The sequence below is a fragment of the Oncorhynchus clarkii genome, chromosome 29, assembly GCF_045791955.1.
Source record: "Oncorhynchus clarkii lewisi isolate Uvic-CL-2024 chromosome 29, UVic_Ocla_1.0, whole genome shotgun sequence".
Lineage (NCBI taxonomy): Eukaryota > Metazoa > Chordata > Actinopteri > Salmoniformes > Salmonidae > Oncorhynchus > Oncorhynchus clarkii.
The window spans coordinates 9,329,910-9,344,950 of NC_092175.1; the positions used below are offsets into that span (position 1 = coordinate 9,329,910).

General features: G+C 43.6%; 1 protein-coding gene across 1 annotated transcript in view; it reads right to left on the minus strand.

Annotated features, from left to right (window-relative positions):
* Positions 1 to 6: 6 nt before the first annotated feature.
* The window catches only part of LOC139388056 (G protein-coupled receptor kinase 5-like), a 33,328-nt gene continuing 18,293 nt past the window's right edge, over positions 7 to 15,041 (minus strand). The window contains exons 11-15 of the mRNA XM_071134570.1: positions 13,028 to 13,117; positions 1,947 to 2,155; positions 1,248 to 1,385; positions 1,002 to 1,139; positions 7 to 843 (exon numbers count right to left, since the gene is read on the minus strand). Coding sequence (XP_070990671.1) covers positions 694 to 843; positions 1,002 to 1,139; positions 1,248 to 1,385; positions 1,947 to 2,155; positions 13,028 to 13,117 — 725 coding nt within the window. The 3' untranslated portion in view covers positions 7 to 693. The remainder of the gene's footprint in view (positions 844 to 1,001; positions 1,140 to 1,247; positions 1,386 to 1,946; positions 2,156 to 13,027; positions 13,118 to 15,041) is intronic.

Sequence of the window (15,041 nt, forward strand, 5' to 3'; positions counted from 1 at the left end):
CTTTATTCTGAGGTTACATACAAAACACAGGTAGGTACAGAATCAAAACACTCTCTTTGCTGAGGTTTCCCTTTGATCATTCTAAATGAGTGTTTTACAGAAATAAGACCGCCTCTCCTCAGTATGATAGTTTGGGGATGGTCCCTTTGGCCTGTGCTGGTGAATGATAGATGGTATGGCCCGAGTGTATGACAGACATTTTAAAGACATCTCTTAAATAAAGCCCTGTCTTGTCACTTCATCTTTAAAGTGTGCGCTCTTTAAGTGCTGGAGAGAAAGTGAGAACATCTGGCCACAGATTCTTGTTCTTCTTTGGCTGTGTTTGGGTTGTTGATTTGCAGAAGGCGGCAGGGTAGCCTAGAGCTTTGGACTAGTAACCGAAAGGTTGCAAGTTCAAATCCCAGAGCTGACAAGGTACAAATCTGTCGTTCTGCCCCTGAACAAGTTAACCCATTGTTCCTAGGCCGTCGTTGAAAATATGAATTTGTTCTTAACTGACTTGCCTAGTTAAATAAAGGTAACATACATTTAAAAAAATAAGTACTAACTGGTTGATCTGTGTATTGATCAGTGTGCTGAGTGATCATCAACACCAACAAATCATTTTACTCTACACCGGGTAAGCTGATTGAGGGAATGTTCTCATTTACAACTAATGTTGCAGTGGTGAGAGGGTTTGAGGAAGCCCATCTATCAACAGGTGTGTGTCTTGTGGAAGATGCGGTCCAGCAGTCTACGTTTAGGTTTCTCTGGGGCAGGATTCTGGCCCCAGTCCAGGTCAGGGGGTCTAGAACCCTGAGGGCCAAACACATTCAGCTCCTTGAAACAACCCATCTCTATCATCTATAGAGAGAGACGGGGGGAGAAAGGCGAGTGATCTCTATTAGCCTATGACGTAACCATACCTAACCTTATGTTCAAATTGCTACCAAGAGGATAAATTGCATTGAATTGAACAAAACGTAACTAAATCAAAGGTCATCTGCTGCAGTTGACTTTACCTCTGTCTGCCAGGGTATGGCCACGCAGCCTGTGTTAAACTTGGTGTAGAAGTCGTCGTCTGTCCTCTCCAAAATGACTCCTTTTACTGTGGAGAACTCATCAATGTCCTGCACATCCTTGCAGTACACCGCCCTGGGCTGGACAGAGGGAGGGAAGGATGGGGATGATGACATGCCTTCATTAGGGTTAATGCTATAGTTGGGGGTTAACAAGTAGAGGTTAGTGGGTACAGATAGGGTATGTACATTTGGTTTGAAGGGTGGCTCAATGACTCCGGCGTCCAGCCTCCTGAAGTTGATGGTGCTGAAGAAGGGATGGGACTTGACCCCTTCCACCCCACACCTTCGACACCCTAACCTCTGTCTCGGGTCTTTGGTCAACAGCTGAGAGAGCGGTGGGGGGTGAAAGAGAAAGATTAGTGAGAGCGAGAGAGAGAAAAGCATCGATGCAGTTCTAATATAGAACTATAGGTAACTGCTAAAATAAAGGAAACACTTGAGTATATTGAAAGCAGGTGCTTCCACACGTGGTCCCTGACCCATGCTTTGGGTCATGTATATAAATGCCCAGTTGTCCATTATAAGAGATCTTAGTGACTTTCAAAGGAGCATTAAAGGTTGTCTCTGTCACCAGATTTTAACCCAATAACACTTATGGGAGATTCTGGAGTGGTGCCTGAGACAGTGTTTTCCACCACCATCAACAAAATACCAAATTATGGAATTTCTCAGGGGGGAAATGGTGTTGCATCCTTCCATCAGAGTTTCAGACACTTGTAGAATCTATGCCAAGGCGCATTGAATCTGTTCTGACGGCTGGTGGTGGCCCAACGCCCTATTAAGACACATTTTTGGTGTTTCCTTTATGTTGACAGTTACATTTACATTTGAACTACATTTAGTTGACAAGCTTCAGGTCAAAGCTGAGCAAAAGTCTAGTCTCACAGAGCGGCAGAAGTCTTCTGTCTCGCTGCTAAATGTCTTCCTGTACACCTCCTCCGTCTCCTGTATCCTTCTCTCCATCTCTTTTTCTGTCAATTGCTCCCCTTGTCTCTTGAATGGGGATCGTCCGGCCGTCATCTCGTACACAAGGCAGCCCAGGCCCCACCAATCAGGGCTTATCCCGTAGTACTCATGGCCAATCACCTCTGGAGCTGAGGGAAAGAGGGACGGGTTTGGAAATGTCCACTCCCTGTTTGTTGTTGCTCCTAAATTAGATCTGTAATGAGACTTAGTACAACATCTGGAAGGAAAAGGTGAATGTAAAAAAATATATATATATATATTCATTTTGACCACTGTGGGCATCTAAACAGTGTGCAAGTCTTGTAATGATATTTCATATACCTTGCACTTTTTGAAGTCCACAAGATATGAATACACAACCTGTTGGAGCCAAATTCCTAGTCAAGACTGGGAGAAGGGGTCCGAGTCAAGACTGGGAGAAGGGGTTCGAGTCAAGACTGGGAGAAGGGGTTCGAGTCAAGACTGGGAGAAGGGGTCCGAGTCAAGACTGGGAGAAGGGGTTCGAGTCAAGACTGGGAGAAGGGGTCCGACTCAAGACTGGGAGAAGGGGTCCGAGTCAAGACTGGGAGAAGGGGTTCGAGTCAAGACTGGGAGAAGGGGTTCGAGTCAAGACTGGGAGAAGGGGTCCGAGTCAAGACTGGGAGAAGGGGTCCGAGTCAAGACTGGGAGAAGGGGTCCGAGTCAAGACTGGGAGAAGGGGTTCGAGTCAAGACTGGGAGAAGGGGTTCGAGTCAAGACTGGGAGAAGGGTTCGAGTCAAGACTGGGAGAAGGGGTTCGAGTCAAGACCGAGACCAGAAATATGCGAGTTCAATTACCATGATTTTAATTTTGTCAAATTGCCACCACAAAAGTTAAAAATGTCCACTATTTAAATTGTATTAGGGAAAATTTTTGAAGTGGAATCACATTTTGACTTAATGGATGGGACCATTATTACAATAATTTAGGTAAACTTACTGCGCAATAGCGAGCAGTAGTTTTCCCATGGGTGGGCTAGCTAGCTTGTTGTCGGCTAGTTTGCAGCAGGTGTTATCAAAGAGGATGATGTTGCTAATTTGTTAGCTTCTCCCTTTTCAGGAATAACTTTCAACAATAAATTAAGTTTCAAATGATCACCATCTGGTGAGTGGAACTGTTTTTAAAAAAAAATTTCTTTATTGTGGCTTTTTTGCTGTTAGCCATCTCTTTGAAAATGACTTGTTTGTGTGAAACATTGTTGCATTTAAAGTGGAACTGATAGCATTTTAGCAACATGAAATCTTATTAAAATCACTTAATATAAACCCCCAGGAATGACACTTTAAAAAAAACTTTCTGACAAGCGACCACTTAAATAGGGTCATTTTAATGTTTTTATAAATTCTTAGAACGTCTGGGAATTACGTATACTAAGGCATTTGTGAAAAGCGGCCGTGCATTTGGACAATTAATACACTGCAGTAAATAAAACCGAATAAAAACATTGGTGTTGTCCAGGACCGGTCTACACAGACCGGTGCACTATAGCCAATCGGAGCTACAGTAGGCCTTTATACAAACAAGCCATTTGTGTCGGAAATACTTCTTAAAAATATATCTTAGACACCGAAGCTTGTGAATTCAATGTTGACTTTATTACACAGTAACAAGCCGAGCTGGTCCCAGACTGAGATCACTTTCTATACAGTTTCAGTTTGACACAACATGTCCAAGGACACCCAAAGGACTAGACAACGGCCTCCCTCAAGCCCAGTCACACACACACACACATCTGTGAACACCACAGGAGTCCTCTTACATTTGGGAACTTAAGAATTTTTGATCAAACAACTCTGAAAAAGGTAGGCTCCCTCTCCCTCAGTTATGAACATCAACAACAACAAGATCAACAACTAATGCTTGCCAGAGCAAGATGAGCTAAAATCTAATGAAGGAACAACTTTTTCAGCTACTTGGCCATCAAAATTGCACTGAAAAACGATGGGGAATTGTAGCCTCATCATCCTTCTGCAGCTCGCCTGCCAATTCCCTGGGGCGGCAGGGTAGCCTAGTGGTTAGAGCGTTGGACTAGTAACCGGAAGGTTGTAAGTTCAAACCCCCGATCTGTCGTTCTGCCACTGTTCCTAGACCGTCATTAAAACTAAGGTTTTGTTCTTAACGGACTTGCCTAGTTAAATAAAGGTAAAATAACAAATAAATTCTTGCTTGTCCTAACCAAGCTCCCGAGCTAACTGGCTAAAGTTTGCTTCTAGCTTCTTCCAGACACAAATGAGAGAACACCTCACTATGACCATTTTACTCACTGTAGCAGGGCTGGTTAGGCTGTTTACATGTTATCTAGGGCATTCTTGACTATGACTTTTTTTTTGCCTACGTTTACTGACACCGGTCATATTCAGCGGGTGTCAGAGAGAAAGAGATATGCTAACTGGATAACAGTTGTTCAAGTTCTTGCTAGCTAACCAAATGACACCTGTATCTCTAGCTGTGTGTAGCCACCGAAAAAGAATATGAAGGTAAAAAGTCAGTCACTCACCCACTCCTCCAATGGCATGACATCCTCCTAGCAGCTAGCTAATGTTAGGCTCTGTGTTTTCATCTTGCTACATAAATAGATATGCTAGCCTATTAGCCATGTTAAATCAAATTAAATCCAATTTTATTTGTCACATACACATGGTTAGCAGATGTTAATGCGAGTGTAGCGAAATGCTTGTGCTTCTAGTTCCGACAATGCAGTAATAACCAACAAGTAATCTAACTAACAATTCCAAAACTACTGTCTTGTACACAGTGTAAGGGGATAAAGAATATGTACATAAGGATATATGAATGAGTGATGGTACAGAGCAGCATAGGCAAGATACAGTAGATGATATCGAGTACAGTATATACATATGAGATGAGTATGTAAACAAAGTGGCATAGTTAAAGTGGCTAGTGATACATGTATTACATAAGGATACAGTCGATGATAGAGTACAGTATATACGTATGCATATGAGATGAATAATGTAGGGTAAGTAACATTATATAAGGTAGCATTGTTTAAAGTGGCTAGTGATATATTTACATCATTTCCCATCAATTCCCATTATTAAAGTGGCTGGAGTTGAGTCAGTGTCAGTGTGTTGGCAGCAGCCACTCAATGTTAGTGGTGGCTGTTTAACAGTCTGATGGCCTTGAGATAGAAGCTGTTTTTCAGACTCTCGGTCCCAGCTTTGATGCACCTGTACTGACCTCGCCTTCTGGATGATAGCGGGGTGAACAGGCAGTGGCTCGGGTGGTTGATGTCCTTGATGATCTTTATGGCCTTCCTGTGACATCGGGTGGTGTAGGTGTCCTGGAGGGCAGGTAGTTTGCCCCCGGTGATGCGCTGTGCAGACCTCACTACCCTCTGGAGAGCCTTGTGGTTGTGGGCGGAGCAGTTGCCGTACCAGGCGGTGATACAGCCCGCCAGGATGCTCTCGATTGTGCATCTGTAGAAGTTTGTGAGTGCTTTTGGTGACAAGCCGAATTTCTTCAGCCTCCTGAGGTTGAAGAGGCGCTGCTGCGCCTTCTTCACAATGCTGTCTGTGTGAGTGGACCAATTCAGTTTGTCTGTGATGTGTATGCCGAGGAACTTAAAACTTGCTACCCTCTCCACTACTGTTCCATCGATGTGGATAGGGGGGTGTTCCCTCTGCTGTTTCCTGAAGTCCACAATCATCTCCTTAGTTTTGTTGACGTTGAGTGTGAGGTTATTTTCCTGACACCACACTCCGAGGGCCCTCACCTACTCCCTGTATGACTGACCTGTGATGATGCACTTGCTAGTTTGATTGTATTGACATTCCCAGCCTGAATTACATGTCTGTTTTTGTCCAGAATATTGAGTCATTGAAACTGAAACAGTACATCCTGAATGGAGGCAGCAGACAATGTACCAGGCCAGCTGTGATTTACAAACTCATAGCAATATTTTTTGGACTACCATGAAATGTATTGGTGAATGATATTAATCATGCATTGAACTGCATCCATTTATACTGCCAACAATGCCTTAGTGTTCGTCATGGAACGTTGAGTTAAATATACCCTATTTTTAAAACCTCCTTTTAAAGTTGGTTTTGTAGCATTAACTGGGAATTTTATATTTTTGACTGATATGATTGTCTGTTTCATATTAAAATGCTGACAGTTCCACTTTAAACTTTGTCATGGGTTACTTTGTGTGCTAAATGTGATGTTTCTTTGGGAAGTAATAGTTGTACATTTTGATTTGGGAAATGCTTAATGGTTGTGTTTCTGTATTATTATGATTGGGACCTCTACAGGCTTATGTCTGAGTGAATGGACTGCTTATCCTTTAATGTCATGGGAGCTCCCGTGTGCCGCAGCAGTCTAAGGCACTACATCTCAGTGCTAGAGGCGTCACTACAGACCCTGGTTTGATTCCTAGTTAAATAAAGGTTAAAAAAAAAGTCGTATTCGATCTGTCCCCAAATTCATATATAGTTGGTTCTGGGTTCGTTTTGATATTTCAACCTGCCTGTCCTGATCGCGTCTGGTGTGGATGGACAAAATCAATATGCTCACAATGACGTGCCTGGTCTAGTCGGCATGTAAGCCGTACACCCACTTTTTTTCAGTGGGCATTACGTATACTCACTTCTTATTCCCTACTGATGCGTATCGAAGTAGTGTAGCGGAGGTATATGACTTATTATGATGTAGTACAATGGAGAAATAATGCAAAAAGTTGCCTACACAATCGCAAAGTACATTAAATATATTCACATATGCGCCGCACTCATAGCTTACTTTCAACGGAATATAATCTGCAGGCAGCAAGTGTGTGCAGCTCAACTGGTCTTGGCATGGAGCAGTTCACCGAAGAATGACATCAGTAGCCGGTAGGGTAAGAAATGCTAAGGCAACAATGGGTATGCAAACCAGGAATTGAAAAAGTTTAGTCCGAAGTGTTGGTTAGTAGGTTATTGGTGATGTGCAATTGTCTTCATGTGCTATTTGCATCAGGGGCGTAGACATGGATGGGGTCTAGGTGGACAGAGGCCCACCCAATCAGATTTGATGTAGTTTAAGCATTGTTGTGACAATCAAATTGTTATTTAAAAAAAAAAAATGTAAACTACTGACAGTGAAAATCTATAGGAAAACAAACAAAACAGGATGTCTCACACAGGGTGCATTTCCTTCGCTGGGCGGGCCGTGTGGGAACTTTTTGGCAAAATTTGAGTATACCCACTCCTCTACTGCATAGGGCCGATGGAAAGACAGCAGTCACAGAGAGCATATTTTTATTTGATTTCGCCTTTTAACAAGGCAAGTCAGTTAAGAACACATTCTTATTTACAATGACTGCCAAAACCGGACGATGCTGGGCCAATTGTGCAGCGCCCTATGGGACTCCCAATCACGGCCGGTTGTGATACAGCCTGGATAAGCATTAAACATTCATGGTGATTTAGCTAGCTAATTTGTCCTGGGATATAAACATTGGGTTGTTATTTTACCTGAAATGCACAAGGTCCTCTACTCCGACAATTAATCCACAGATAAAAAAGTAAACCAAGTTAGTTTCTCGTAATCTCTCCTTCAGTCTCTGTCTTCTTTGGATTTTATATGGCGGTTGGCAACCAACTTTAAGGTGCATTACCACCACCAACTGGACTGGAGTGTGGATCTCAGTTTATCTTCAATCACCCACTTGTGTATATGCTCCTATAAACCAATGAGGGGATGGGAGAGGCAGGACTTGCATCGTGTCAAGCGTCACAAATAGAACCAAGTTATATTTTAGCGCCAAGCTACGCAGATGCTCGTGGGCAGTTTGGATGCAATGATTGAATAACGTGTACATTTATTTTGCAACGTTCGCTCACGTAATGCGAGCGGTATGGTTAGCATATGGTCAGCAAACGGTATGGTTAGCATATGGTTAGCAAACGGTATGGTTAGCAAACGCCCTTTGTGTTTGACGAAAAGTACACTCTCCCACATTAGTATGCTGGTATTCAATTTCTGTCCTTTCAGAATCACAAACCTGTCACACACGGAAAGACTATAGGTTCACCCCTGCGCAAACATGGCTATAAAATATATAAAGGCTGTTAAGATACTGTATTAATGTTTCATGTATCTGGTGAAGTGGTTTTATGCGCTGACTTAATAGATGCTGACGATTTGAGTTTTTTACTCGGCTGATCTCAGGAAGAAATTACTAGTCCTCACTGTCCGAGACTGAGTCAAGGCCGAGTACCCGATCAATATGTGGTCTCGAGACCGGTCTCGGGTACTACAACACTGACTGAAGCTAGTGTAGCTCTGACTGATTTTTATTTTCGCTTCGTGCTACTCACTGTGGAGAAGGGTTATGAAGTGCGGTTACTCTTTCTATTGCTCAATCTGCTCGAAGTGTTGGATGAATTTGGGAACTTTTAAGATTTGTGGAACTTTAGCTGTGTGTGCCTTCTGTTGGATTCGCGCTCTGAGTTGAGAGCTCTCTTTTCAGCGGAGAGAAAAGCGGACGCTTTGCTGGTTGTCTGTTATGTGTTGGGCTCATTCATTATGCTGTGCCTTGCTAAACTGTATTCCTGCTGTGCTGGTGGTTGCAAATCAATGGGATTTATGTTCAGTGTCACATGCCTTTTAAAATGGAAACTGCAAAAATTCAAAGGATCTAGAAGTGCTAAGTTCGGCACACTTTACTTAAAAGAGATGCGATCACACAGCTCATGGTGAAAATGTTCAATTGGTTGTCAAAGATGTGCACTGATTTCTCAAAGTTGGTTGAGTTGCATGATCTCAATGAGTCCATGAAGGCTTTGTTTCCCGCCAAGGAGGCAGAAAAGGATCCGGTTGAATGGTCTGGCCCAAACGGCAGTCTGAAAAGACAGCCTTCTTACTGGTTAAAGTTGAAGCATTGAAAAGGAAACGAGCATTGGCAACACTGGTAAAGCAGCAAAGGTTGTCCTCATCACCTCTTAGTGTACCAGTGTTTAAGGGTGACCCACTAGACTACAGGTTCTTTGAACATGCTATTGAAGACAGTACCGAGAACACCAAAGACAGGCTGTACTTTTTGGAGCAATGCACCATGGGCCAACCCAGACATCTAGTCTGCAGTTGCCGACACGTGGAGGCTGACAGAGATTAGGCAGATGCCAAAAGGCTTCTGAACCCCCCCCCACTGGAGATGAGTATAGAATCACCACAGCTTACATTGAGAAGCTGGTCGCCAATCAGGGTTGAAGATTCCAACATTTTTCTCACTGGAGGCCTCAACACTGTGGATAATGTTCAATATAGGGAGGAAATGGACAGCCCAACAAATGAGAGCTGTAGTCTCAAAGCTGCCATATAAGTTTAAAGGTGGGTCGGCTACCTACAGTGCCTTGCGAAAGTATTCGGCCCCCTTGAACTTTGCGACCTTTTGCCACATTTCAGGCTTCAAACATAAAGATATAAAACTGTCTTTTTTTGTGAAGAATCAACAACAAGTGGGACACAATCATGAAGTGGAACGACATTTATTGGATATTTCAAACTTTTTTAACAAATCAAAAACTGAAAAATTGGGCGTGCAAAATTATTCAGCCCCTTTACTTTCAGTGCAGCAAACTCTCTCCAGAAGTTCAGTGAGGATCTCTGAATGATCCAATGTTGATCTAAATGACTAATGATGATAAATACAATCCACCTGTGTGTAATCAAGTCTCCGTATAAATGCACCTGCACTGTGATAGTCTCAGAGGTCCGTTAAAAGCGCAGAGAGCATCATGAAGAACAAGGAACACACCAGGCAGGTCCGAGATACTGTTGTGAAGAAGTTTAAAGCCGGATTTGGATACAAAAAGATTTCCCAAGCTTTAAACATCAAACAAAAAAATACAGTTTTATATCTTTATGTTTGATGCCTAAAATGTGGCAAAAGGTCGCAAAGTTCAAGGGGGCCGAATACTTTCGCAAGGCACTGTACAAGAGAAATGGAAGAAGAGCCAGGTTTGCTGATCTGGTTCACTTTTATTGATTGCCAAGCCAGGATAGCATAACATCCTGTGTTTGGAAACCTAAGGGAAACCCTCCCCCCACCTCAGCAGTGAGGGGAGGTTCAGTACCTGTAAATAGGTCAAGTGTTTTGCCATCAGTGTCACACCAGCTGTGAAAACAGTGAAAGAGCTGGGTTGGCAATCCCTCTGGTGCGGCACTCCGGCAGTGTCCGTTCTGGCAAAAGAGAACACAGTCCAGGCACATGCACAGAACTGAACAAAAAGCCACATTGAGAGAAGTTGGACTTGTTGAAGATCCAAAGGAGCCTGCTTCGGGTTGTCTGACCCCCTGGAAACACGAGCAGAGGATGCACACAGACTTACCCGTGAAGTTTGTTCGCGCAGACATCCTACCATGTTGCACAGCACCCACAAAAAGCTAAACCATTGCAGAATAAATGAAAACGGAGAGCAGAGTGCTACCAGTGCATTTGTTCATTTGGATGGAGATGCTGGGGACAGGAATCCTGATTGCATCCTAGTCATCGTGCCCTGTCAGGGTTAATAAAATCAACACAAAAAAGGGGGAAAAAGTAAGAACTTAACTTTGATTGGAAATTGGACTAATGGATCATTGCGTGCAGAATGTCAGGTTATTGGAATCGCTCATGCTATGCCTGTGACAACGAGCCAGGGTTGTGGCAAGCATTTCCCGGCGAAACGAGAATAATTAGTTGAGCCAAATCTTCCGCGCCGTTGCTCATCAAAGGACATTGGTATGTGCGCGAAACTCTTGTGTTGCGCGGTGCAAGTTGAACATTTTGTTTTGGAAGCGTTGTGGAATAGGAATTGGAGTCAAGTGTTTCATAGGGAAATACTATCCAATATGTTGATGCTTCATTTATGAACATGAGAACAGAGTATTGGGCTCTGTATCTTCGCATTGGTGAACAGGCAAAGAGTGGCGTCATGTCATTGAATAATCAAACCTTCTGGTGAGTGGGCTTCATGAGGTGAAGATGGATTGTAAAGGAAGAAGTGGAGAACCACTGCTCTGATAACATGTAAGAAATTGACAGATAAAAACTACAATATGGTGGATTGGCAGCAATGCTCCACAGGCCATCAACCCTGCTGGTGACGACCGTGTTGGAGATGGATCCCATTGGTGTGGGTCTCTGGCGGCCCCTTAGGAGAAGGTGGTGGCAACCCAGGACAGATTGGCTGCCCTGCTGTTACTGCCCACCACATCTACACATAGGAGTGGCACACTGGGGTCAAGCTACTTTCAAAAAATGTAACTAGGGAAGTCCGTTAAGAACAAATTCTTATTTACAATGACGGCCTACCCCGGCCAAACCCGGACGATGCAGGGCCAATTGTGCGCCACCCTATGGGACTCCCAATCACGGCCGGATGTGATTTTAAAAATATATATTTCACCTTTATTTAAAGTTGAGAACAAGTTCTCATTTGCAACTAGGACCTGGCCAAGATAGAGCAAAGCAGTTCGACACATACAACAACACATAGTTACGCATGGAATAAACAAACACACAATCAATAATACAGTACAAAAATCTATATACAGTGTGTGCAAATGAGGTAGGATAAGAGAGGTAAGGAAATAAATAGGCCATGGTGGTGAAGTAATTACAATATAGCAATGAAACACTGGAATGGTAGAATGTGCAGAAGATGAATGTGCAAGTAGAGATACTGGGGTGCAAAGGAGCAAGATAAATAAATACAGTATGGGGATGAGGTAGATTGGATGGGGTATTTACAGATGAGCTATGTGCAGGTGCAGTGATCTGTGAGCTGCTCTGACAGCTGGTGCTTAAAGCTAGTGAGGGAGGTAAGAGCTTTAGTAATTTTTGCAGTTCGTTCCAGTCATTGGCAGCAGAGAACTGGAAGGAGAGGCGGCCGAAGGAAGAATTGGCTTTGGGGGTGACCAGTGAGATATACCTGCTGGAGCGTGTGCTACGGGTGGGTGCTGCTATGGTGACCAGTGAGCTGAGATAAGGCGGGGCTTTACCTAGTAGAGACTTGTAGATGACCTGGAGCCAGTGGGTTTGGCGACGAGTAAGAAGCGAGGGCCAGCCAATGAGAGCGTACAGGTCGCAGTGGTGGGTAGTATATGGGGCTTTGGTGACAAAACGGATGGCGCTGTGGTAGACTGAATCCAATTTGTTGAGTATAGTGTTGGAGGCTATTCTGTAAATGACATCGGTAGGATGGTCAGTTTTACGAGGGTATGTTTGGCAGCATGAGTGAAGGATGCTTTGTTGCGAAATAGGAAGCCGGTTCTAGATTCAAATTTGGATTGGAGTATTTTAATGTGAGTCTGGAAGGAGAGTTTACAGTCTAACCAGAAACCTAGGGATTTGTAGTTGTCCACATATTTTAGAACTAGGTACTGCAGTGATGCTTCTTGCACTGAGATGCAGTGTCTTAGACCACTGTGCCACTCGGGAGCTACTACAGAACTTATGCTGAAAAGGGGCAAAGTGCTAGCAACCTCTGGTCCTGAAGATCATCCCTTCCTGAAGACTAATCCACACACATACATTTGTGTAATTGTTTCTTCCCTAAATCAGAGAACAATTAGGGGCTGGTGTGTAGGAGCCATTTTGGCCTGTTTATGTGTTGTGTGTATGTTGTCTGTCAAGGGCTATTTTAAATTGTTTTGTACACTATATGATGGGGTCACTGGTCGTGTGTGTGTAGGTAGCACAGGTGACCAGGAAGGGTAAGCACAGTTGAGAGGAGAGCGCATACAGTTCTTAACCATATCACAGACACAGCTTATAAAATGCTTCTCTCTGCACCTTTTTGTATAGGAATATGTGTATTGGAGCTATTTATATTTTAAATGCGCAATAAATGGGAACTTCAGCCGACAAGAGTAACGTTTGGAAAGTTGATTCTTGTGGACGTGTTATGGACGGCTCTCTCCTGTGCCAGCGGCTTTTCATAGGGAATCACCACTACAACATGTAAGTGTACAGTAGGTTAGAGCCACGTACCCATGTAACCCAGGGTCCCCACCCTGCCTCGTACCAGATTCCCCCCGGATAGCTTCACCGCCAGGCCCAGGTCTGAGATACGGATGTGCCCTAAGAGAGGAGGTGAGGGGAGGGGTTAAGTGGAGCATTAGTTCATATAGTATGGTAGCCACAGATTATTTCACATACTAGATCAACGTTTTCCCATGACAGGGAAATTCATCGAACACAAAGTACAGTGCTTTCGGAAAGTGTTCAGACCCCTTCCCTTTTCCCACATTTTGTTACGTTAGTCTTATTCTAAAATTGATTAAATAAAAATGTTCCTCATCAATCTACGCACAATAACCCACAATGAGAAAGCGAAAACAGATTTTTGGAGTTTTTTCAAATTTATTGAAAATAAAAAACAGATTCCTACGGAAGTATTCAGACCTTTTGCTATGAGACTCAATTGAGCTTAGTTGCATCCTGTTTCCATTGATCATCCTTGAGATGTTTCTGCAACGTGATTGGAGTCCACCTGTGGTAAATTCAGTTGATTGTACATGATTTGGAAATGCACACACCTGTCTATATAAGGTCCCACAGTTGACGGTGTATGTTGGAGCCAAAACCAAACCATGTGGTCGAAGGAACTGTTCGTAGAGCTACGAGACAGGATTGTGTCGAGTCACAGATCTGGGGAAGGATACCAAAACAATTATGCAGCATTGAAGGTCCCCAAGAACACAGTGGCCTCCATCATTCTTAAAATGGAAGGAGTTTGGAACCACCAAGACACTTCCTAGAGCTGGCCACCTTGCCAAACTGAGCAATCGGGGGAGGAGGGCTTTGGTCCGGGAGGTTAACAAGAACCCAATGGTCACTCTGACAGAGCTCCAGAGTTCCTCTGTAGAGATGGGACAACCTTCCAGAAGGACAACCATCTCTGCAAGACAACCATCTCTGCAAGAATCAGGCTTTTATGGTAGTGGCCAGATGGAAGCCACTCCTCAGTAAAAGACACATGACAGCCCTCTTGGAGTTTGCCAAAAGACACACAAAGGAAACAATATTCTCTAGTCTGATGAAACCAAGATTGAAGTCTTTGGCCTGAATGCCAAGCGTCACATATGTGGAGATGTTTTCAGTGGCAGGAACTGGGAGACTAGTCAGGATCGAGGGAAAGACGAACGGAGCAAAGTACAGAGAGATCCTTGATGAAAATCTTCTCCAGATCGCTCAGGACCTCAGACTGGGGCGAAGGTTCACCTTCCAACAGGACAACAACTCTAAGCACACAGCCAAGACAATGCAGGAGTGGCTTCAGGACAAGTCTCTGAATGTCCTTGAGTGGCCCAGCCAGAGCCCAGACTTGAACCCGAACGAACATCTCTGGAGAGACCTGAAAATAGCTGTGCAGCGACCCTCCCCATCCAACCTGACAGAGCATGAGAGGATCTGCAGAGAAGAATGGGTGAAACTCCCAAAATACAGGTGTGCCAAGCTTGTAGAGTCATACACAAGAAGACTCAAGGCTGTAATCGCTGCCAAAGGTGCTTCAACAAAGTACTGAGTAAAGGGTCTGAATACAGAATGATTTCTGTTTTTATTTTTAATAAATTGCAAAAATTACTCAACCAGTTTTTGCCTTGTCATTATGGGGTATTGGGTGTAGATTTTTTCCCCCTATTCAATGTAATCCAATGTCGAATAAGGCTGTAACAAAATGTGGAAAAAGTGAAGGGGTCTGAATACTTTCCGAATGCACTGTATATGAGGGAAGAAGTATGATGTTTTTGGCAGGTGACATCGGCAGAGTGTGTGAATCCTGTGAGGTAGTAACTAATTACTGTGGTATGGTTGATATCATCTACAGGTGCCTCCAACACACTGCCAAGTTTGGAACAGGTGCAAATAAGTTGATCTAAATATATACTAGACCTGCTTATCACACACCGTTAACTTACTTCCTGATAGACCAACCGTTTGTGTGAAAAGCAAATCTGAAATGACGTCACCAGGATATCCTGTTTGGGGAAACTAGATTCTG